The sequence below is a fragment of the Crotalus tigris genome, unplaced genomic scaffold (assembly GCF_016545835.1).
Source record: "Crotalus tigris isolate CLP2741 ecotype Arizona unplaced genomic scaffold, ASM1654583v1 scf7180000019031.1477733, whole genome shotgun sequence".
In the NCBI taxonomy this organism is placed as follows: domain Eukaryota; kingdom Metazoa; phylum Chordata; class Lepidosauria; order Squamata; family Viperidae; genus Crotalus; species Crotalus tigris.
The window spans coordinates 1,395,800-1,420,730 of NW_024097335.1; the positions used below are offsets into that span (position 1 = coordinate 1,395,800).

The window sequence follows — 24,931 nt, forward strand, 5'->3', positions numbered from 1 at the left end:
GTTGCCAAGAGTTCAAATCTTGATCACGTGACCCTGGGGATGCTGCAAAAGGGTCACACGTGTGGAAAGTGATCGCCGGTCACTTGTTATTTTTTTTTTTTTAGAAAATTTTATTGATTTTTCTAGTTTTACATTTAAATAGTTGAAAAGGAACGTGGCGGCTGAGTCGGTCCATAATCCAATAACGCACAAATACCTTTAGTACAGATCACAAACTCTTAATATTCAATATTTCCTCTCTTTTCCCCTTGGTATTTACTGACTCCCATTTAAATTAATACAATTCTTATTATATCGATGTAATAAAAATAACTTTCTTACACTGATCCATAATGTTTATACATATCCCAGTTATTTTAACATTCAATCTTTTTAGACAATCAGTGTCCTGGTAAGTTTTTTTTTTCCCCAATTTTTAGTTTCCCATTAATATTTAAATGTAACGTTTAATATTTATAGTTTCCAAGTTTTAAATAACCCCAATTTCCTTTACAGCAATTCATCACAAGATCTAATATTACATCAACTAATGGATGTATTATATTGTATATAATATTCTTATTTTCTGGTAATATTCTCATTTTCTAGTAATTTCCAAATATCTTAAATGTAATATTCTTGTTTTCTAGTAATTTCCAAATACCTTAAATTTAATAACCAAATTTTCTCTTATTTCAATATTGAATACTTCCTCTCTTTTTTCACTTGATGTCTACTATCTCATATTTAAGCTAGTGATTTTTATTATTACCACTAAGTAAAAACATATTTATTACATTTATCGATAATTTTTTAATTTATATATATATATCTTTTTTCAATGCCGTTATAACTTCAGTAAATGGACGGTTATAAATCAAGGACTTCCTGTATCCACTTCAAATGTGCCCTACTAATTCCTCCAGTAGTGGCCTGCTTCCTTAATATCACTTCCTCTACGTAGACATATATGACTCCTCCAGAGTAAAATGCCTGTGGGCTACAATCACTTGCAGGGATGTGATCTGAAGTCTTTGTGTTTGGCGTTTCTGCCAAATAATTACCCATAAGTGTGTATGTAGCATCTTTTGAATATTAAAAGAACTTGTCTAAGGGGGTTCTGAAGTCCTCCAAGTCCTGGTTGTCCCAAAGATGCTTTTTCAGGAGGCAACTGGACTTTCTTGTTTTGCTTTGAAGACCTTTCCCTTCTCATCCCAGAAGCTTCTTCAGCTCTGACTGGATGGTGGGGAACCGAAGGATTTATACTCCTTGCAGACAGCTGGTCATTTGCCTCCTTTTAGAGAGTCATTGAGGCCACTTGGGTTTACCTGTGTCCTCATGGGACTCTCTTATTATTCTTTGAAGACGTTTCCCTTCTCATCCCAGAAGCTTCTTCAGCTCTGGATGGTGGAGAGCTGAAGGATTTATGCTCCTTGCAGACAGCTGGTCCTTTGCCTCCTTTTAGAGAGTCGTTGAGGCCACTTGGAGGTTTATCTTTGTCCGCAGTATCACCTGAGTAGTGAAGACAAACCCTGAGGACACAGGTACACCTCCAAGTGGCCTCAAGGACTCTCTGAAAGAAGGCAAATGGCCAGCTGTCTTGAAGGAGTATAAATCCTCCCATTTCCCCACCATCCAGTCAGAGCGGAAGAAGCTTCTGGGATGAGAAGCGAAACGTCTTCAAAGAAAAACAAAAGATGGTCCAGTTGCATCTTTGGGACATTAAAAGAACTTCACGATGGTGATCCCCTTTACGGCTGTACTAATGAGGCAGGCCAGTTCTGTTATATTCATATTTTAGCCCATGAGGTTGAGAAAAGACATTTTGCATCAAACCATGTTGGCGGTTAATTGCCAATGTAGAAATTTAACTAGTGCTTTTCCAGTTCCATTTTCTTCTTCTGGCTCAGTTTGTTTTTGGAGAGCTACATATTACGAGTGTTAAGTACCTGGCATTCTCTGACATTAAGCTGATGTTTTTTTTCATTCCTTTTTGTAAACTAGTTTAGAATGGAATGGAATGAGAATGGAAAAGAATAGAATAGAATAGAATAGAATAGAATAGAATAGAATAGAATAGAATAGAATAGAATAGAAGAGTTGGAAGGGACCTTGGAGGTCATCTAGTCCAACCCCCTGCTCAGGCAGGAAACCCTATACGATTTCAGAGAAATGGTGTCCAGTCTCTTCTTAAAAACTTCCAGTGTTGGAGCATTCACCGCTTCTGGAGGCAGGTTGTTCCACTGGTTAATTATTTTAACTCTCAGGAAATTTCTTGCTTCTCTCCTTGGTTATTTTCCAGCCGTTGCTTCTTGTCCTGCCTTCAGGTGCTTTGGAGAATAGCTTGACTCCCTCTTCTTTGGGGCAGCCCCTGAGATACTAGAATGCTGCTATCATGTCCCCCCTTGTCCTTCTCTTCGTTAAAGTAGACAGACCCAATTCTAGCAACTGTTCTTTATATGTTTTAGCCTCCGGTCCCCTAATCATCTTTGTTGCTCTTCTCTGCACAGTTCTGTGTCAAATATTCCTGTTTTTCAACCATCCTATAAAAAAGAGTGACATGTTGACTGTTGTGAGCTGCCTAGACTCATCTTATGAGGCATCTCATGGGATAACCACATAAGTCCTGTAAATAAAATTAACAGAACATAGCAACGTAACTGGCTTAGCCTGGGAATTTCTTTCCGAGTGGTTAGGCAGCCTTTTGATTTATTGTATAAGGATAAGGATAAACTGCTACCACTCAATTTATGCAATGTTTATAGAAATGGAGACAAGGAAAAGTGAATGAACGAATATGCTCATTTTTTTTTAAAAAAAGGGATCAATTAATAGAGTGGAATAAGTGGAATTTAAAAGTTTCAAAAGAGTTGTATATGGAATAAGTATAATTCATGACTGATTCCATGTGCAGTTTGAAAAGTTTCAACTCTTTCGAAACTTTTTCAAGCATGGCCCTGAGTGTTTTAATTGCTAAGTAAGACAAGAGTCAAAAATAGAATTGTTCAAATGAAAATATATTCCAGTCATGGCTTTGGCTTGGAAAATTGTTTACGACAATTCTGGATAAATGACCTGCGCCTAGCCACTGGTTTCAAAATCTTGAAGTATCTGCATGTCAGATTGGTGCGTATACGGTAAGTCACAAAAACGTTCACCTGCAACCTTATAGCCATAATTAATTGACGCTCAAAACGTATTTAACATTTGACACGGTCCTGAGAAAGTTGCTCAGTTTTAGCTGTGATCGGTTTAGTTCTATGGATTTCCCTTCTGAGCTTTTAGAATTTCTATTTTGGCTTGAGTTGACTCTCGGGCTGCGCGGTTACTAATTTAATCATTTTACGAGCTCAATTTATATATTGTTTATAGAACTCTACAAATATTTTGGATGTGCTTTGTGTGGTCTACTTGCTTTTAAGAAGGAACATTATCTAAACAAAGGTGGTGTGTTTTGTTTTTAAAGTCCCATGAAAATATGGTATCGTCGTCAAAGCATTTGCCTCAAATCCACGTTCACTTGAAAGAACGGAGCGATTTGATTTGGCCTGCCTGCTGAAATTATTCCAGGATATTTTTCAATTCTATTCTAATTTCTATTCTGTTCTATTCTAATTTCTATTCTATTCTATTCTATTCTATTCTATTCTATTCTATTCTATTCTATTCTATTCTATTCTATTCTATTCTATTCCATTCCATTCCATTCCATTCCATTCCATATATTCCATTCCATTCCATTCCATATATTCTATTTTATTCCATTCTATTCTATTCTATTCTATTCTATTCTATTCTATTCTATTCTATTCTATTCCATACATTCTATTCTATTCTATATTCTATTCTATTCTATTCTCTATTCTATTCTATTCTATTCTATATTTTCTATTCTGTTCTGTTCTATTCTATTCTATTCTGCATTCTATTCTATTCTGAGTAACTTTAGTAGGAAAGCTATTTCTTGACTTTTGTAAGAAAATCAAGCTCTTACAGTAGCTGTAACCTTTGCAGTGGCCACGGGCTGTTGGGGGATGATGGACCTGCTGCCTAACCCATGGAAAATATCAGTTTAAAAAAAAAAGAGTCCTCTCAACTTGAAGGAGCTTGGCAACTACAATTGCAGAATCAGACTCTTAAAAACTTCCTTTATATGCTCTGTGCGACTTCCCTTTTAAGATGAGCGTTGCAAAAAAAAAAAAAACCAAAGAGGAAGTGAACTAAAATAATAGCCTTCTTCATACACTAAACATTACAAATACAAGCAGAATTCTTTGGCAGATTTTAATCACGAGCACCAGAGATACCCTCCCAAAGAATGACTTACGTAGGAATTTAAGAGAGAGCTGCCTTGTACGAGATTGGGAGAGCATAGAGCAAAGATAATTAAAATCAACCAAGAAAACATTATGGGTAATCTCCGATTTATGATCAGCCACTCAGTGTCTTTTGCACTGGCTTTGGTATTTTGTATTTTTCACATGGTTTTCCCAGTTGCAATGTATGGCTGTGAAAGTTGGACCACAAGAAAGGCTAAGCGCCAAAGAATGGAGGCCTTTGAACTCTGGTGCTGGAGAAGATTCCTGCGAGTCCCCTGGACTGCAAGGCGATCCAACCGGTCAGTCCTAGAGGAGATCAGCCCTGACTGCTCTTTAGAAGGCCAGATCCTAAAGTTGGAACTCAAGTAATTTGGCCACCTAATGAGAAGGAAGGACTCACTGGAGAAGAGCCTGATGCTGGGAAAGATGGAGGGCAAGAGAAGAAGGGGACGACAGAGAATGAGGTGGCTGGATGGAGTCACTGAAGCAGGAGGCGTGAGCTTAAATGAACTCCAGAAGATGGTAGGGGACAGGAAGGCCTGGAGGAACGTGGTCCACAGGGTCGCGATGGGTCGGACACGACTTTGCAACTAACCACAACAACAATTTTTCACAAGGGATGAGTTCGGATCACAAAAAAAAAAGAGTAAACACTTCTGAACATAGGAGGACTTGCCTCTGCAAATCTGCCTTGGATTGGACTTTCTAGCGCAGAACTCCTGGCAGTGGGAATGTTTTTCATAGCAGTGGCATTAGCGCTTAGACTTACATACCTCTTCACAGTGCTTTACAGCCCTCTCTGTGCAGTTTACAGAATCATCCTGTTGCCCCCGACAATCTGGGTCCTCAGTTTACCACCGTGGGAAGGGCGGAAGGCTGAGTCAAGCTTGAGATGGTCAGGACATGATCGAACTTCTGGCAGTGGGAATGTTTTTCATAGCAATGGCGTTAGCACTTAGACTTATATACCGCTTCACAGTGCTCTACAGCCCCTCTCTAAGCAGTTTTACAGAGTCAGCCTCTTGCCCCCCAACAATCTGGGTCCTCATTTTACCGACCTCGGAAGGATGGAAGGCTGAGTCAACTTTGAGCCAGTCAGGATCGAACTGTCTGGCAGTGGGCAGAGTCAGCCTGCAATACTGCATTTTGTCCACTGAACCACCAGGGTTTTTGGTTGGCTGTTAGATATTAGGATATTAGACAGCGGTAGCCCTTAGACTCATATACCGCTTCACAGTGCTTTACAACCCTCTCTAAGCGGTTTACAGAGTCAGCATCTTGCCCCCCCCCCCAACAATCTGGGTCCTCATTTTACTGACCTGGGAAGGACGGAGTCTGAGTCGACCTTAAAAACGATGTCCAGAATCGGGCATGTGGGATGAGAGCAAGGAAGTTAACATGAAAATGACATTTGTGCAGTTGAAAACGGTGTTTGTCTTTTTTTGCAACCACATCACAACTGTTGACCTATATTCGGCTTAGAGCGTGCCAGTATTCCAAAACTATCTTGTATCGTTTACTAAACTGGGTAGGTTTATAAACTCATTTAGTATTTGTTCTTCGCTTTCCTTGGATTAAGTGAAGAGGTTTTGTGTTTGTGTCTGTTAAGTTTCAGCCCACTTTCACCCTATTTAAGATAGAGATTTGCCGCTATATATTTTCTATTTAGGGGACAGAAATGTGTCTCTTGCTTATATTCTCCCCTCCTGGTAAGGGATGATTGAATCTTACCATATCCAGTAAAAATTAAAAAAAAAAAAAGCATCACATTCCTGAGAAAGATTGTAAGGGTTGCATTTTCTTGGGAAATTCATCTGGATCGTATTTTAAATCCATAAATCTGCATAGCGAGTCACAACGTTTACACTAGATCTTGAGTGTTAATAGAGGAATACATCATGAAAAAGCATGTAATTCCTCCACTTCTGTTAACTCATCCTTCTTCTTTTTTTATTATTATTATGGTGAAATAACATTTTTTTTCCTGAAGAGTTCTCAAGACCTTTAAAACAATGCATCATTTTTTTAAGCCACGTATTTGGGATCCAGCGTCGTCCTCCTCCTCCTCCTCTTCTTCTTCTTCTTCTTCTTCTTCTTTTTCTTCTTCTTCTTCTTCTCCTCCTCCTCCTCCTCCTCCTCTTCTTCTTCTTCTTCTTCTTCTTCTCCTCCTCCTTCTCCTTCTCCTTCTCCTTCTCCTTCTCTTCCTCCTCCTCCTCCTCTTCCTTTTTCTCCTCCTCCTCCTCCTCCTCCTCCTCCTCCTCCTCCTCCTCCTCCTCCTCCTCCTCCTCCTCCTCCTCCTCTTCTTCTTCTTATTCTTCTTCTTCTTCTTCTTCTTCTTCTTCTTCTTCTTCTTCTTCTTCTTCTTCTTCTTCTTCTTCTTCTTCTTCTTCTTCTTCTTCTTCTCGTCCTCTTCCTCCTCCTCCTCCTCCTCCCCCTCCTCCTCCTCCTCCTCCTCTCAGGAGCATATAAAATCCAAATTGGTGATGCCCTCGCGAATATTTTGCAAGATAGCAATTTGGGAATCAAATAATTTACCAGAAGGATGTTGGAGCCTTTCTGAAACTTATTAACTGGAAAGTTCAGCCTCTAACATGCATATTGAGCAATATCCTGAATGCAGCAGAAATATGGGTGGTCCTCAACTTACAAAAGTTCATTTAATGAGCTCTCAAAAGTTACAACGGCACCGAAAAATGTGACAACTGGACCACAAGGAAGGCTGGGCGCCGAAGAATGGATGCTTTCGAACTGTGGTGTTGGAGAAAACTCTTTTGGGTGTTCCTTGGACCGCAAGGAGGTCCAGTCGGTCGATCCTAAAGGAAGTCAACCCTGACCGTCCTTTGGAAGGACGGAGACCGAAGCTGAAGCTCAAATACTTTAGCCACCAAATGAGAAGAGAAGACCAAGGTGTTGAGAAAGACGGGAAGGCCAAAGGAGAAGGGGACAGCAGATGGTTAGATGGTGTCATTGATGCAATGAACATGAGTTAGGGCAAACTCCAGAAGATAGTGGAGGACAAGGGGGTGGGCTGGCATGCTGTGTTCCATGATAGTCACGAAGAGTCGGCTATGACTTTGCAAGTGAACAATAACAATTGCCGGAAGACACAAGTTCAAGAAACACGGCTGTGAAGTTTGCTAGGTGATTTTTGCACTGGTTCATACCTTTCTCATGTAGAGGTCTATGGAGATGCTCAGATCATCCAGGTCATGGTTGTCCCAAAGGTGCTTTTTTCAGGAGGCAACTGGACTGTCTTGTTTTTCTTTGAAGATGCTCAAGGAAACAGAGGACACAGGTGAACCTCCAAATGGCCTCAATGGACTCTGTAAAGCAGTGGTCTTCAAACTTGGCCCTTTTATGACATGCTGGCTGAGGAATTCTGGGAGTTGAAGCCCACAAGTCATAAAAGGGCCAAGTTTGAAGACCGCTGCTCCAAAAGAAGGCGAAAGACCAGCTGTCTGCAAGGAGTATAAATCCTGCCATTCTCCCCATCATCCAGTCAGAGCTGAAGAAGCTTCTTGGATGAGAAGCAAAACGTCTTCCAGGAAAAACAAAAAATGTCCCATTGCCTTTTGGAAAATGCACCTTTGGGACTCCTCATGTAGACCCTGGGCTAAGTCTGTGGATTGGTGGAAATGTAGGTGTCACAGTTCCGACAGATGAAACTCTTCAAAAGAACTTTGAGGCACTGTTTACGTAAAGAACCTTTTATTCGAGTAGCATAATATCGGCACTTACATAATCAAAGCCAAAAACTGAATTCCCCTCCCCATAGCACATAGTATCAAAGCACAATTCCTTCCTCCAATTAACAGTCATAAATCACATTCCCCAATTAGCTTGAAGCTCACGGCTTCCTTTCCAGTTCTCCAGCCCAATTCTTTTATCAGCTCTGGGCTCAATAACCTTGATTCTCACACTAGGTTTAGTGTTGTTATGTCTAGCTAGACCAGTGATGGCGAACCTTTTAGAGACCGAGTGCCCAAACTGCAACCACAAACCCACTTATGTATCTTTGGGTGCTGGGTGGGCATGGCCCATTGGGTGGGTGTAGCCCATTGGGTAGGCATGGCCCAGTGAGTGGGTGTGGCTGCGGTGGTAACGGCTGACTGGGTGGGACTAAAAAGTTCAATCAATCAATTCCAACTTTGCGAGATCTTTTTTTTCCCCGCAAGAATTTGAAATTGATTGAGCCATTTTTTTTTTTTGCACACAGTGAAAAGGTTTTATAAAACCCAGCTGAAGGCGTAGGACTGGGGCGACGGCGCGCGTGCCCACAGAGAGGGCTCTGAGTGCCACCTGTGGCACACGTGCCATAGGTTCGTCACCACAGAGCTAGACTCTCATTCACATTCCCCCCCCCCCCAGCATCATCTAACTCTGAAAGTGAAAGGAAAAAAAGATGGCTACATTTTCATCTGTTGTCAATGCAAAACATCCGACGTTAGCAGCGTAGACAGTAGGGGAATATTGATCCATTCGCCAACCTCAAACAGATTGGTTATTTTGAATCGTAGGCAACTTCAGAGGAATTCATGCTGCATTGCTTAACATCTATTTGTTGCAACCTTGCTCTCCGTTCCAGTGGTGGGGGCGGCGGCTGCCGCTTCACTTCCTGTCGGAGGAAGTCTGCATGATGGGGCTTGTTAAACTTTCAAACCCATCTAGCTTTTTTTGCAGGTGACTTAGGTTGGTTGTTACAAGTTGAATTTGTAATAACTCAAAATTGAATTTGGAATATGTTGTTAAAATTGGAAATGACAAGGGAGTAATAATAATAGTAGTAATAGTAGTAGAAGTAGTAGTAATACTAATAATAGTAAAGTTGGGAGGGACCTTGTAGGTCATCTAATCCAACCCCCTGCTCAGGCAGGAAACCCTATATCATTTCAGACAAATGGCTGTCCAGTGTCTTCTTAAAAACTTCCAGTGTTGGAGCATTCACCGCTTTTGGAGGCAGGTTGTTCCCCTGGTTAATTGTTCTAACTGTCAGGAAATTTCTCCTTAGTTCTAGGTTGCTTCTCTCCTTGATTAGTTTCCATCCGTTGCTTCTTGTCCTGCCTTCAGGCGCTTTGGAGAAGAGCTTGACTCCCTCTTCTTTGGGGCAGCCCCTGAGATACTGGAAGACTGCTATCATGTCCCCCCTCGTCCTTCTTTTCATTAAACTAGACATACCCAATTCCTGCAAATATTCTTTGTATGTTTTAGCCTCCAGTCCCCTGATCATCTTTGTTGCTCTTCTCTGCACTCTTTCTAGAGTGGCAACATATGTATTTATCCCAGCAGATGGGATTTTTGATCTTCGTAGATGTAGAAAACCTAAGCAGAGTTGGATGGTTTGATGAGAGACAGTTTGGTGTAGTGGTTAAGGCACCAGGCTTAGAAAGCAGGAGACCGTGAATTCAGCCCCCCCCCCCTTGGCCATGAAAGCTGGCTGGGTGACTTTGGGCCAATCATCATGAGACGGTGAGTTGTAGTCCCACCTTAGGAATGAAAGCTGTTGGGGTGACTTTGAGCCAGTCCCTCTCTTTTCAACCCAACCTTCCTCACAGGGCTGTTGTGAATAAAATAGAAGGGGGAAGATGTGTTGGATATGTTTGCTGCCTTGGGTTGCTTGTAAAAATAATAAAAGGAGATAGATGGATGGATGAATGGATGGATGGATGGATGAATGGATGGATGAATGGATATAGAGAGAGATACAAAGAAAAACAGGGAAAAAGAAAGAGACAGGCAAAAACAGAAAAGATGATAGATAGACAGACAGACAAACAGACAGATATAGAGAGATACAAAAAAACAGGGAAAGAGAAAGAGACATGCAAAAACAGAAAACATAATAGATAGATAGATAGATAGATAGATAGATAGATAGATAGATAGAGACAGAGACAGAGACAAAAGAGACACAGAAAAACAAAAAATGATAGATAGATAGATAGATAGATAGATAGATAGATAGATAGATAGATAGATACAGTTACACCTTAGATGGGAAATCTTCAGGAAGATGAGGCTGTAGACTAGATTAAGAAATGAAAAAAAAAAAGTCCTAGGAGAAGAAGAGATAAGCCATTATTGCTCTCTTGAAAACTGCCTGGATGTAACAGTGGAGTCTTTAGCTTTATATAAAACTTTGACTAGCGTTTCAAGTGAAAATCAAAATCTTATCATTGTTTGCTGGTGGTAGCATTTGAATATTAAGCTAAACCAGGGGCAGGCCACCTTGGCTCTTTTATGACTGGTGAACTTCAACTCCCAGAATTCCTGAGCCAGCCATGCTGAGGGGAAAGGGAGAGGTTTCAAAGCTGAGCCAGGCTGGCTCAGGAATTCTGGGAGTTGAAGTCCATGAGTCATGAAGGGGCCAAAGTTCCCCCATACTGGCTGAGGAATTCTGGGAGTTGGAGTCCGCAAGTCATGAAGGGGCCACAGTTCCCCCATGCTGGCTCAAGAATTCTGGGAGTTGAAGTCCACCAGTCATAAAAGAGCCAAGGTGACCTACCCCTGAGCTAAACAAATAGGCAGAAGTTCTTGCTATGGTGAACAAAGCCCTTCTTCTCCCTAGCTAGTCTGTTCTGGAAAAAAAAAAAGGCAGGAAGAGACCTAGACAGAACCCCAAATCTACCTCTACATTGCGGGCTGAATTTCCGTATGACTCGGCTATAAGCTAAACAGGTCGGAATCATCGGAAAGACGCCGAACCACACGTTCCAAATTGAGCATTACAAGTCAGTTTGAATTTCTCTCCTTGGAAATCTTTGTGGACTGGACCTTGCCTTGTCCCAGAGGTGCTTTTTCAACTGGGCTTCCATTATATTTCCTTGAAGAGGTCTCGCTTCTCCTCCAAAAAGCTTCTTCCGTTCTGACTGAAGGGCAGAGAATAGAATCAACAACTCTCAGAGGGAGCACTAAAGACCAGATGACTGCGTGGAATATAAATCCTTCCCTCCTCCACCCTTCAGTCAGAACTGAAGAAGCTTCTTGGATGAGAAGCGAAACGTCTTCAAGGAAAGACCAAGAAGTCTAGTTGCCTCTTGGGGAAAAAAAAAGCACTTTTGGGACAACCAGGACCTGGATGGCTGAGAATCTCCAGAGACGTGGAACTTTTTTTTGAGTTTGAGCAAGGTCTGATCCAGGTAGATGTCCCTGACAAGTCTCTCTTGATGAAAGCAGACATACAGAATCTAAAGAAGACAGATCGATGAGAGCGACAAGATCAAAATGTAAGCAATAATGCAGAAGAACTAACAGCACTGTCACTAAATGTAAATAGTTTAAACTCACCGGCTAAGAGAAATAAAATAGTGAACAAGCTTAGTAGGCATAATAATCTTACGAGAAACACATATAAAGAGCCAGCACCAAGATCTATTAAACTACCCCAAGTTAGGAACTAAATTTGTGTCACTCTCACCGCAGAAAAAAGGAGGAATAATGATATATGTCAAGGAAAGAATCCCAGCAAAACAAATTTATCAGGACAAAGAAGGTAGAATACTGATAATTGAAATTTTCCTGAATAATAATAATAATAATAATAAAGTTGCCCTGCTAGGAATCTATGCCCCCCAATGAGAGACAAAGACAATTTTAGAAGAAATTACATAAGATTATCGGTGATATTGAAAATGAGAATATACCTTAAAAAATTTCCCCCTCTATTTCCCTCATATAATATAACAAATTTAGTTTAATCTATTTCTTCTTAAAATTCAATCAATCCACAAAATCATCCCTATTACATCTATATAAATCACTCCTGCTTTTAAACTCCACTAATTAATTAACATATTCCAATTAATCTTAAACAAACATATTAATAAGACTTTAAGGTATTAATTTTAGCTATACATATGTGACTTGTTTTGCTATGATTGATTACCCTTTCACCACGGTGTTTTCCTGAGCATTTTGATGTAAAAAAAAAAAACAATAAAATTGTATTGAAAATGAGAATATTTGTTTAATTGGCGACTTCAGTGCAATTGTAGATAGAGAATTAGACTATAAAAGTGAGAACACAAAGAAAGGAACTAGAAGAATATTGCCTGGTAAACTTTTTTCAAAATGGCAGAGGAACTTAATATCCAGGATAGTTGGAGGGGGAGAAATTTGAATGTAAAACAATTTACACATTATTCAGGGCGTCACCAATCATGGTCTAGAATTGATATGGTCTGGACAACGAAAGAACGAAATTCAGACGTAGATGATGTAACAATAGATATCAACACATGGGCAGACTATAACCCTATTATAATCAAATGGAAAGGACAGAAGACAACAACGAGGTGGACCTTTAAAAAGGCAATCTTTTGGGAGGGGGGGAGTATTTTATTGTAAAATTTTATAAACTTTCAATAAAAAAAGGCAATCTTAAATCAAAAAGAATTCAAATATAAGATGGAAGAACAAATGCGGACATTCTTCCAGACCAACAAGAAAGAGGAGACTTAATATCCAAAATCTATGGGATACAGCCAAGGCAGTCATGAGAGGAGCTGCAATTGCATACATGGCCAATGAGAATAAAAAAATAAATAAAATAAAAAGAAAAGGCAGTACCAAAAAAATCCAGAAGTTCTTCTCTCTCCTCTTCCATGGCACCTCTATTAATGTTCTCCAGAACCTTAGTCAGCTGAGTCTACGTTTCATCATTTCATTTCATTTTTTTTAAACAAACAAAAAAAGTATGCTCAGCTGCTTATGCTATCATGGTGAGGGATTCTTGCCATTAAATTAGAAGTTGCTGTGCAAACACAATCAAAATTAAGATTCTACAGAAGGCTCAAAGAAATATCTTCCAAGGGATCGTTTCTTGTCATCTCTTTGAATTACCCGGATTCTTCAGCCCTTTTTATGCGTTCATTAATAACCAAAAGGTTATTAATATTGAAAACGAACCGAAATTGTAGGGGTTTGTTTTAGATAAGCATCTTAGTTGCTTGGCAGAACATTTCTTCTTTGTGAATCGTGTGATCTGTTACTGCAATATTGTGAGTTGGGCGGCGTACACATTTGAACGCCTAAAGAAATAAAAATAAAAATGTATGAAAGTGCGTTTGAATTAAGTACATATATATAATCATTTGAGCATTACATAGAATGCCGCCTTATTTGTCTTCTCTGTGTATTACATGGGACATTTTTAAAGGGTGGGTCTTAATCTGAAGTTTAACACAGTGCAATAGGTTGCTGTTCGCTGCGCTTTCTATGTGCTGCTGTGTAACCGCTGGATTCACTAATTGTGTTGTGTCGTACACTTCAGTTGGGGATTACGCCTTAAGTATTGAGAAACTTTAATAATAATTTAGCAATATAGCAATGGAACATGGTATTCATCAACCAGGCTGCAAATACTTGAAGAGTAATTAAGGTGACTAATTTAAACTCATGGTTCTCTTAATTGGGCAATATATCACCTTTCATTGGGCTGGAAAGAAATAACAGGTTTAATCTTCCAGCCTTTCTGATTTGAATGTCAGGTCAACTCAGATTTTATTTGCCCAATCTCCTCCTCCTCCTCCTCCTCCTCCTCCTCCTCCTCCTCCTCCTCCTTTCCTTCTATAGCTATCGAACTATCCTTGATACCTAGTTTGACTAATGAAATGCCTGCAAGAAAACAAGCAAGCTCAGAAGCACCAAGGACTGCACAGTTAGCATTTCTCCTCCTCTCCTCCTCCTCCTCCTCCTCCTCCTCCTCCTCCTCCTCCTCCTCCTCCTCCCCCCTTTCTCCTTCTCCAGAAACCCCATGTCCTTCTAATACTGATGATGTTACTCAGTTGGGTAATGAAATATCTGCAAGAAAACTAAACTCAAAAAGTACCAAGGACTCCACAGTTAGTATTTCTCCTCCTCCTCCTCCTCCCCCTTCTCCTCCTCCTCCTCCTCCCCCCCACAACCACCCTTTCCTTCTAGCATTGATAGTTTGGCTAATGAAACGCCTCCAAGAAAACAAGCAAGCTCAAAGAGCACCAAGGATCCACAGTCATTGTTCTCCTCCTCCTCCTCTTCCAATTAATATAGCCCTGTAGCTCTTGACATCCCTCCCCATTCGTAGGTAAGGGAGTGATTCAGCCATGGGCCCTGACTTAACAGAGGAAGCCTGGAGACCTTTAGATTGTGACAAAACCCAGAACATTCTAGAGCCAAGCTGGGGAGATGTATTTACAAAACCATCTCTTTCTTCTAGCTGACGTCCCGTTTTGCACCATTTCGGCGATGTCTCGTTTGCATCTTCTGATAAAGTTTCCCCCCCCCCCGGCCTCTTTTTCCAACAGCTGGGCGATCCGTCGATCTTTCCCGCCGTCATCGTGGAGCACGTGCCGAGCGCCGATCTGCTGAACAACTACTCGGGCTTATCGTGCGTGACGGAGCCGAGCGACATGATCACGGAGAATTCGCTGGACGTGGCGGAGGAAGAAATTATAGAAGACGATGATATTACCCTTACAGGTGTGTAAAGTCTTTTTATTTTATTTTATTTTTAAATTTTCCATTCTTGGGGAAGGCACCGTGACTCCCTGGGTGCAATTTGCGTCCTTAGCCAAGTTGCGGTTGACTCGTTTTGATTGTCGCGTTTATTTGGGGGAGTTTCGCTCCCTGAAACGGATGACGTGAAACAGGTGCTTCTGTTCCACGTGGTTGGTTGCTATCCTGCCCCAGCCGGGACCTCATTTTGTCTCTCTTCTCTTGTAGTAAGTTGTGGGTGTTTGAGGTTGTGGGATTTCCTGACAGTGGGGAAGATGAATCAACCTCCAGAAGTTGTGGGTGCTCCAGACACTGGATGTTTTTAAGAAGAGACTGGACAGGCATTTGTCTGAAGTGATGTAGGTTCACCTGCTTGATCGGGGGGCTGGACTAGAAGACCTCCAAGGTCCCTTCCAACTGTGTTATTCTATGATTCTGTAAGGTCTCCTGCTTGAGCAGGGGGATGGACTAGAAGACCTCCAAGGTCCCTTTCCACTGATTCTGTAACTGTCTCCTGCTTGAGCAGGGGGCTGGACTAGAAGACCTCCAAGGTCCCTTTCCACTGATTCTGTAACTGTCTCCTGCTTGAGCAGGGGGCTGGACTAGAAGACCTCCAAGGTCCCTTTCCACTGATTCTGTAACTGTCTCTTGCTTGAGCAGGGGGTTGGACTAGGTGACCTCCAAGGTCCCTTCCCAATCTGTTATTCTATGATTCTGTAAGGGTCTCCTGCCTGAGCAGACTAGAAGACCTCCAAGATCCCTTCCAGCTCTGTTCTTCTATGATTTTGTAAGGGTCTCCTGCTTGAGCGGGGGGGTTGGGCTAGAAGACCTCCAAGGTCCCTTTCCACTGATTCTGTAACTGTCTCCTGCTTGAGCAGGGGGTTGGACTAGATGACCTCCAAGGTCTCTTCCCAATCTGTTATTCTATGATTCTGTAAGGGTCTCCTGGCTGAGCAGGGGGTTGGACTAGATGACCTCCAAGGGTCCCTTCCAGCTCTGTCCTTCTGTCATTCTGAAGCTAAATCCCTTAGCAGAGCTATACTTGAAGGCACATTTCCGAAGGCACAACTCAATTATTCTGTTCTCACTAGAATACAGGTAGCCCTTGACTTACAATAGTTAATTTAGCGACCATTAAAATGAGGCAGAAAAAAAAGATTTATGACCATTTTCCACAGACTTTTGGGTCTGCTCATAAACTGGTTATATGCCCCCCCCTGCTTTTTTTCCCCCTTTGTGTTAGGTTGTGCTGCCTTTGTTCTCTTGGAGTAGTTTTGACTGAATTACTAGTATCTTATCGATATCCTTTTGTGACGCTTGTGTCTTAGTTTTCATTTTTGCCCATCCCCTTCTCAAGCTTATTCTCTCGGTATACTCTAAATTGTACATTTTTTAGATTAGTGGACCCTCTCTTGGTGACCTTAAAATACACCACCAGACTTTTTTTTTTTTAATTTTTGTTTTCTGACCGTCTAATCACTTGGGAAAAAACAGACAAGGCTATTCAATTATAGATTAAAATGAATAAGTTGTTGTATTGAAAAGGTGTCTAGCGTTTTGAAAAGAAAACAGTCCATCCATCAGGGCAGGCTGTCCCTTATTTCTAAAAGCAAGTGGGCAATCCGTGACTCGTTGGGATGTTGTTTTGCCTGCCACTGTTTGTGTAGTGGAAGCAGGCAGTTGCTGCAAGAGTTTTGTAGAGGTGTTGAGGACTGCAGACAAAGAAAATAGCATTGCAGAAATAAAAGTGATTTTTTTGCCCTTTGCCAAGAAAAAGAAGGAAAGGGAGGGGGAGGGAGGGAGGGAGGAAGGGAGGGAGTGAAGAGTGGGAGGAAGGAAGGAAAGGTGAGAGGAAGGAAGGAAGGGAGGGAGGAAGAAAGGGAAGAAAGAAGAAAGGAAAAGAGGGAGGGAGGAGAGGGAGAAGGAAGGTAGGAAGTTGATGGGAAAGGGAAGGAGAGAGGGAGGGAGGGAGGAAGTTGATGGGAAAGGGAAGGAGGAAGGAAGGAAAAGACTGAGTGAGTGAGTAAGGAAGAAAGAAAGAAAGAAAGAAGGAAGGAAGGAAGGAAGGAAGGAAGGAAGGAAGGAAGGAAGGAAGGAAGGAAGGAAGGAAGGAAGGAAGGAAGGTCTGAACAATATCCTAATAGCATTTAAGTGAGCCAACCAGATAATTAGCTGAAATATGCAATACAGACACTATAGGATAACTCTCCAGGACACAATTCAACGCTGTATTAAACGTTGAATTCAGCTACTTTTATTATTGGTCACCCCGTTTTCTTTGAAATTATTGTTACTCTTGTATTTCTGGGGTCCGTTGAAATCAGTCTAAGCGGCCTTCCAAGGTGTAGAACACATTCAAGTAGCCCAGGGGTCTTCCAACTTGGCCCTTTGATGACTCGTGGACTTCAACTCCCAGAATTCTTCAGCCAGCCTCCATTTTGTTGGTTAGATTTAAGACAGGGATCTTCCAACGTGGCCCTTTGATGACTCGTGGACTTCAACTCCCAGAATTCCTCAGTCAGCCTCCATTTTGTTGGTTAGATTTAAGACAGGGATTTTCCAACGTGGCCCTTTGATGACTTGTGGACTTCAATTCCCAGAATTCCTCAGCCAGCCTCCATTTTGTTGGTTAGATTTAAGACAGGGGTCTTCCAACTTGGCCTTTTTATGACTGGTGGACTTCAACTCCCAGAATCCCTGAGCCCGCCATGCTGAGAGGAAAGGGAGAGGTTTCCAAGCTGAGCCATGCTGGCTCAGGAATTCTGGGAATTGAAATCCACCAGTCATGAAGGGGCCATAGTTCCCCCATGTTGGCTCAGGAATTCTGGGAGTTGAAGTCCACCAGTCATGAAGGGGCCAAAGTTTCCCCCATGCTGGCTCAGGAATTCTGGGAGTTGAAGTCCCCAAGTCATAAAAGAGCCAAGGTTGCCTACCCCTGGACTAGACAAATGAAAAGATGTTTTCATTGACCCCTCTGTTAATATCTGTTAATATTCCCCCCCCCCCAAATTTTAGTTGAAGCATCCTGCCACAATGGAGACGAGACAATGCAGACCATTGAAGCGGCCGAGGCTCTCCTCAATATGGATTCCCCAGGCCCCATGTTGGACGGAAAAAGATCAAGTAAGTCTCAGTAGGATAGCAACTCAGCCAGGAGGGGAAAAAATAAAAAAATAAAAGTAAGAAATTCTGCCTGCTTCTGCAAAAGCTCTGTTGAGCGAAGATATTGCAAAAAGAAAAAAAAAAGAGGGAAGCTTTGCTTTTTGAGCAGGTTCTCCGGATAGGCTTAGAACGGCGTTTTTAGTAAAAGCCGGGGAAGGAAATTCATTTATTGGTAATAATTTTCCAGTTTTCTAAGTATATCCTTTTCCGCCACGTTATCTGGGGAAGAAAGAGCGAGATTAAGCTCTTAATCGGTGCGCCTGGTTGTTTTTTTTGTTTTGTTTTGTTTTTCTCCTTTGAAATTATATATATATATATATATATATATATATATATATATATATATATATATATATATATATATATATATATATATATATTATGTTTTCTGAGGTTTTCGCAGGTGTTTGTATGTAGGTCTTTGGTTGTTCGGGTTTTCTCCCACGTAAAATTGGAAGTGTCTTGGCGACGTTTCGACGAAGTCCCATTTGTCATCTTCAGGCTGGTGTTTTCAGCTTCGTGCTTCTAGGAGCAACTCGAAGCACAAAGCTGAAAACACCAGCCTGAAAATGACGAATGGGACTTCGTCGAAACGTCGCCAAGACACTTCCAATTTTACGCGGGAGAAAACCCGAACAACCAAAGACCTACATATATATATATATATGTATGTATGTATGTATGTATGTATGTATGTATGTGTGTGTATATGTATATATGTATATGTATATGTGTATATTTAACACATTTTATTGTTTTTTTTAAATTCTTAAAAAGTACTCAGGACCCACCGTGGTGGTTGGGTGGCCAAACATTCAAAAGTAAAGATATACATAAACAACACAACTCAATAAATTTCACTATCCCCTCTCTATTCCCCTCAATTAACATGATACATTTAAATATTCCATTTCTATTTTAAATTTCTATCACTATTAAACCTGCATTATAACTTTATCAGTTTACAATTACAATAGTTTAAATTTAAAACAAGAGATTATCCATTCTAATTCTTAATCTCTCACGTCCCTCCTTTTATCACCAATCTCATTTATTTCTTCTTCTACTACACAACAGATATCCTAATAGCAATAAAATATTGATCAGCCCAATACATATGTAATCCCAAAGTCAATCCATGTCTTTAAAATAACGAGATAATATTAAACCTTAATTCATTTAAATTCATTAAACAAAATTCAAATTTTCTCCAGTTACTTATCATGCCTTATCATGTCTTTGTTGTCATACAAAAAATCCATCCTAGTAATTTAAAACATCCCATAAATTATTAAAAACATCCCAATCTAAACAGTCATCATTTTTCTCTGAAATTATATTAATTAAATTTCTTCAGCTTGAATTCCCGTTGAAATTCATGAAATGCGAAAACGCGCTTGGGTGGGCTGGAGCGTGCTCAAATATTTGACATCCATACAACGCTCTTTCCCCGTCTTGCATTCACAGCGCGATTAGGCGTCCAAATGATTCCTGATTTGTTGATCTTTATTTTGTTCCCATCCACACACATTCCCACGCATCCGTCATTTCAGCAGTGATGGATTGGGGGGGGGGGGAATTAGCCGGCTTTGAATTCAGCCATTTGTTCTATTTGTACTGCCATCCGGACTACCGCGTGGCATTATATTTATTTCCTCTTTTACAGGGAAGCAGCGACGCGTTAAAAAAAAAACTTTCCCAAAGTGACTTTTTCAACAAAAGCTTAGAAAGCCAAGTATGATGTATAGGACTACGATGGGGGGAAATTTAAATTGCATTTCCCTCCTAGCTACGGAGTCCCCGTAGCAATTTTGTCCTGTTGTGGTCTCTTTAATCCAGTGGTTCTCAACCTGTGGGTCGGGACCCCATTTGGGGTCGAACGACCATTTCACGGGGGTCGCCAAACAACGCAGTCCGCCATTTTTTCCCCCTTTTCCTTAGCTGTGCTACTCTCTTTTATTCTATTGGCTTTTGAAAGCCAATAGAATAGACTCTCTTGAATAGAGTCTAATTCTATTGGCTTTCAAAAGCCAATAGGAATTGTCCAGGCTGTCTCTGCCCTGCTGAGCCCGCTAAAAGTCCCATTCTGCAAACGGTGCTGCACCAGTTGAGTAGTCCTCGACTTACGACCGGTTGAGTAGTCCTCGACTTACGACCGGTTGGGGGGTCGCGGCATTAAAAAGGTTGAGAACCACTGCTTTAATCTGTCTGCCCTCAGATGGAATTATTATTTCTTGGGATAAACGGGTCCTTTGAATCTCCCAAGACAAAATGTGAGAGATATACATTACATAAATAAATATAGTACAGGTTAAGTCCTCGGCTTACAACAGGTCACTTGGTGACCGTTCAAAGTTGTAACGGCACTGAACAAAGGGACTTAATGAGCGTTTTTCACATTTACGACCGTTGCAGCATTCCCAAGTCATGTGATCAAAATTCAGAAGCTTGGCAACTGACATGTACTTATCACTGTTGCAGTCTCCCGGGGTCACGTGATTTCCCCTTTTGCAACTTTTTGACAAGCAAACGGGGGAAGGCAGATTCGCTTAACCGTGTTACTAACTTTACCAACTGCAGTGATTCACTTAACAACTTTGTTAGTAACTTACCAACTGCAGTGATTCACTTAACAGCTGTTTGCAAGACCGGCTGTACAATGGGGCAAAACTCACTTAATACATGTCACATTTAACAACAGAAGTTTTCGGTTCAGTTGTGGTCATAAGGCAAGGACCACCTCTATGTATTTTGACTTTTTTTTTTAATGAGTCAGAATAAAACGATTTACAGTCAACCGCCTCTGTTTTGGGAGACTTTGCCTGCGAAGAATCCCGCCACTCGATCGTTACAACCTTTAGTACAATCTTTACGAAGGTTCAGTGACGGTTCTGTTGTTGTTTTTCGGAAGCGCACGTCTTCGAAGCCGAGGATGAAATGGAAGCTGCTCCGATTACTCACGTCTCGGTCACTCTGGACGGCATCCCGGAAGTCGTAGAGGTTCATCAATTCCAAGAGGCGTTTTCCGAATCGCCCAGCACGCCGGAGCAGCCAAAGAAGAGAAGAGGTAAAGAAGTAGAAAGTCCTCCACAGCGACCTAGAGTTATTCTACTTTACGTTCAAGGGTTAAGTACACGTTGCAGCCCTGGCGGCGCAGTGGTTAGAAGGCAGCATTGCAGGCTGACTCTGCCCACAGCCAGGAAGTTCGATCTTGACCGGCTCAAGGTTGACTCGGCCTTCCGTCCTTCCCAGGTCAGTAAAATGAGGATCCCAGATTGTTGGGGGCAACAGGCTGACTCTGTAAACTGCTTAGAGAGGGCTGCGAAGCACTGTAAAGCGGCATATAAGTCTAAGTGCTAATGCCATTGCTATAAAAAACATTCCCACTGCCAGGAGTTCGATCCTATCCTGATAGGCTCATGGTTGACTCAGCCTTCCGTCCTTCCCAGGTCGGTAAAATGAGGACACAGATTATTGGGGGCAAAAGGCGGACTCTGCAAGCCACTTAGAGAGGGCAGTAAAGCACTGTGAAGCGGTATATAAGTCTAAGTGCTATTGCTATTGCCCCTTCCTTCCTTCCTTCCTTCCTTCCTTCCTTCCTTCCTTCCTTCCTTCCTTCCTTCCTTCCTTCCTTCCTTCCTTCCTTGATGGCACAGTGATTAGAATGCCATATTGCAGGCTGAATCTGCTCACTGCCAGCAGTTCGATCCTGATCGGCTCAAAGTTGACTCAGCCTTCCGTCCTTCCCAGGTCGGTAAAATGAGGACCCAGATTGTTGGGGGCAAAAGGCTGACTCTGTTAACCACTTAGAGAGGGCAGTAAAGCACTGTGAAGCAGTATATGTCTAAGTGCTATTGCTATTGCCCCTTCCTTCCTCCCTCCCTCCCTCCCTCCCTCCCTCCCTCCCTCCTTCCCTCCCTCCCTCCCTCCTTCCTTCCTTCCTTCCTTCCTTCCTTCCTTCCTTCCTTCCTTCCTTCCTTCCTTCCTTCCTTCCTTTCTTCCTTCCTTCCTTCCTTTCTTGGCACAGTGATTAGAATGCTATATTGCAGGCTGACTCTGCTCACTGCCAGCAGTTCGATCCTGACCGGCTCAAAATTGACTCAGCCTTCCGTCCTTCCCAGGTCGGTAAAATGAGGACCCAGATTGTTGGGGGCAAAAGGCTGACTCTGGGGCCAAGTTTGAAGACCCCTGGCCTAAAGTAATACGGACAATGGCGACGATTAGCATTTTTACTCCTGTTGTTTGTTTTTTTTAAAGAGATTTTATTAAAAAATAAAAAATAACAGTTTGGCTGTCAACTTGGGAGACTTGAAATCCCGTACGGAACTTTAAACGCTCCCTGCAGTTTGGTGACTAAAAATGTGGTAGAAAGACTGACTTGAACGGGTTAAATGTCGTCTTCTTCTCCCTAGTTCCTCTTAGGAGATTTTTCTGTAACGGCTGCTTTCTTTGCAGGGAAGAAACCCAAAGTTCCTCGGCCTGAATCACCCAGCCTGACTCCAAATATATCCGTGAAAAAGAAAAACAAAGACGGGAAGGGTAAGCGCAAAAGAGCCCGCAGTTGGAGAGTTTTGGAAAATACCGGAACGTATTTGGTTAAATTCTGGGTGAAGCAGGAGTCAAGCGCTCCGAGGAAGATAAATGGCTTGTCCTTGTTTGTTATTTATTCATGGTCCTTATGTGTTTATTCTTTTATTTATTTATGGTCCTGATGTATTATTTTTTTTATTGAAAGTTTTACAACTTACAATATAAACCCACCCACCCATCCCCTCCCCCCCTCCCCCATTTCCCAGAGCTGATTACAGGGTAACAAATAAACAAACATAATCTAGCTAACATAAACCAACTAAACTATTAATCAAAACCAAAATACACTTTAACTCCTTCTCAAAACAAATATTAACAAATTAAGACAAAAATAATAATACCATTAATACTATTAATAATTATGTAAAATCTATTCAAAAGCAAGATAATACTTTTCAGTTTCATACTTCTTCTGAATATAATCAATCCATCTTCTCCAAATCATAATATATCTTTCTTGCGAATGATCCTTCAAATAGGCGGAGATTTTCGCCATTTCTGCTAAATTAGACACTTTAAGTATCCATTCTTCCAAAGTAGGCAATAAGTTTTTCTTCCAATATTGCCCCACCAATAATCTTGCAGCAGTTATGAAGTTCAACATCAAATTAGTTTCTTTAACATCCAAGTCTACAATAATACCCAACAAAAATAATTGCGGAGTAAACTTTATCTTTTTCTTAAAAATCTTTTGAATATTCCACCAAATCTTAATCCAAAAAGCTTTAATATCTTTACAAGTCCACCAAATATGAAAATAAGTTGCATCTAAATTTCCACATCTCCAACATTTGGGCTGTAATTTCTGATGTATTTATTTACTCCAGTGACCGGGGCTGGAAATAAAGCCAGCAAAATTTCATAAGAAGTCCACCGTAGTGATCATAATAAATGAAATGGGAGATCTCCCTGTTTAATTCCTTAGCCACCCCTTCCCCTCCCTTCCCTCCCCTTCTCTTTCTCCTTCCCTTCCCTTATTCTTCCCTTCCTTCCCTTTCCTTCTTCTTCCCTTCTACTTAATTTCCCTTCCCTTCCCTTATTCTTCTTTTTTCCTTCCCTTCCCTTCTCCTTCATCCTACAACACCTTGGTAAGGCCACACTTGGAATCCTGCATCCGGTTTTGGTCATCACGATGTAAAAAAGATGTTGAGACTCTAGAAAGAGTACAGAGAAGAGCAACAAAGATGATCAGGGGACTGGAGGCTAAAACATATAAGGAATGGTTGCTGGAATTGGGTATGTCTAGTTTAATGAAGAGAAGGACGAGGGGGGACAGCATAGCAGTCTTCCAGTATCTGAGGGGCTGCCCCAAAGAAGAGGGAGTCAAGCTATTATCCAAAGCACCTGAAGGCAGGACAAGAAGCAATGGATGGAAACTAATCAAGGAAAGAAGCAACCTAGAACTAAGGAGAAACTTCCTGACAGTCAGAACAATTAACCAGGGGAACCACCTGCCTCCAGAAGCGGTGAATGCTCCAACACTGGAGGTTTTTAAGAAGAGACTGGACAGCCATTTGTCCGAAATGGTATAGGGCAGACATGTCAAACACAAGGCTCGGGGGCTAGATGTGGCCCGCGAAGTGGTTTCATGTGGCCTCGAAGGCATTCTGGAAACAGTGAGGGAACGGCCACCGCTGCCTTGGCCCTGGCCCAGGCCAGTTGGGAGCCAATGTACAATTTTGTGGTGGCCATCTTAATAATAATAATAATAGTAAAGTTAGAAGGGACCTTGGAGGTCATCTAGTCCAACCCCCTGCTCAGGCAGGAAACCCTACACCATTTCGGACAAATGGCTGTCCAGTCTCTTCTTAAAAACTTCCAGTATTGGAGCATTTACCGCTTCTGGAGGCAGGTTGTTCCACTGGTTAATTGTTCTAACTGTCAGGAAGTTTCTCCTTAGTTCTAGGTTGCTTCTCTGCTTGATTAGTTTCCATCCATTGCTTCTTGTCCTGCCTTCAGGCGCTTTGGAGAAGAGCTTGACTCCCTCTTCTTTGGGGCAGCCCCTGAGATATTAGAATACTGCTATCATGTCCCCCCTTGTCCTTCTCTTTGTTAAACTAGACATACCCAATTCTAGCAACCGTTCCTTATATGTTTTAGCCTCCAGTCCCCTTATCATCTTTGTTGCTCTTCTCTGTACTCTTTCTAGAGTCTCAACATCTTTTTTACATCGTGGTGACCAAAACTGGATGCAGGATTCCAAGTGTGGCCTTACCAAGGCCTTGTAAAGTGGTATTAATCTTGGCACTTGCCCCAGTGGACCATGCCTTGGCACTTGCCCCAGTCCCATCCCCTTCTGCCAGAGACCCTCAGATCTGTCCCACTCCTGCCCAGGCCTCTATAGGCGAATGATATAGGCCCCCTTGATGCGAATGATGTAGAACTGGCCACGCCCACCCAGTAGGCCACAC

The 24,931-nt window shown here is 41.7% G+C and overlaps 1 protein-coding gene across 2 annotated transcripts in view; it reads left to right on the forward strand.

Moving 5' to 3' along the window:
* Positions 1–24,931, forward strand: part of ELF1 (E74 like ETS transcription factor 1) — a 103,548-nt gene that overhangs the window by 67,417 nt on the left and 11,200 nt on the right. For both annotated transcript variants that reach the window (XM_039358571.1, XM_039358570.1), the window contains exons 3-6: positions 14,579–14,753; positions 17,784–17,891; positions 20,842–20,997; positions 22,386–22,469. In XM_039358571.1, coding sequence (XP_039214505.1) covers positions 14,579–14,753; positions 17,784–17,891; positions 20,842–20,997; positions 22,386–22,469 — 523 coding nt within the window. The remainder of the gene's footprint in view (positions 1–14,578; positions 14,754–17,783; positions 17,892–20,841; positions 20,998–22,385; positions 22,470–24,931) is intronic.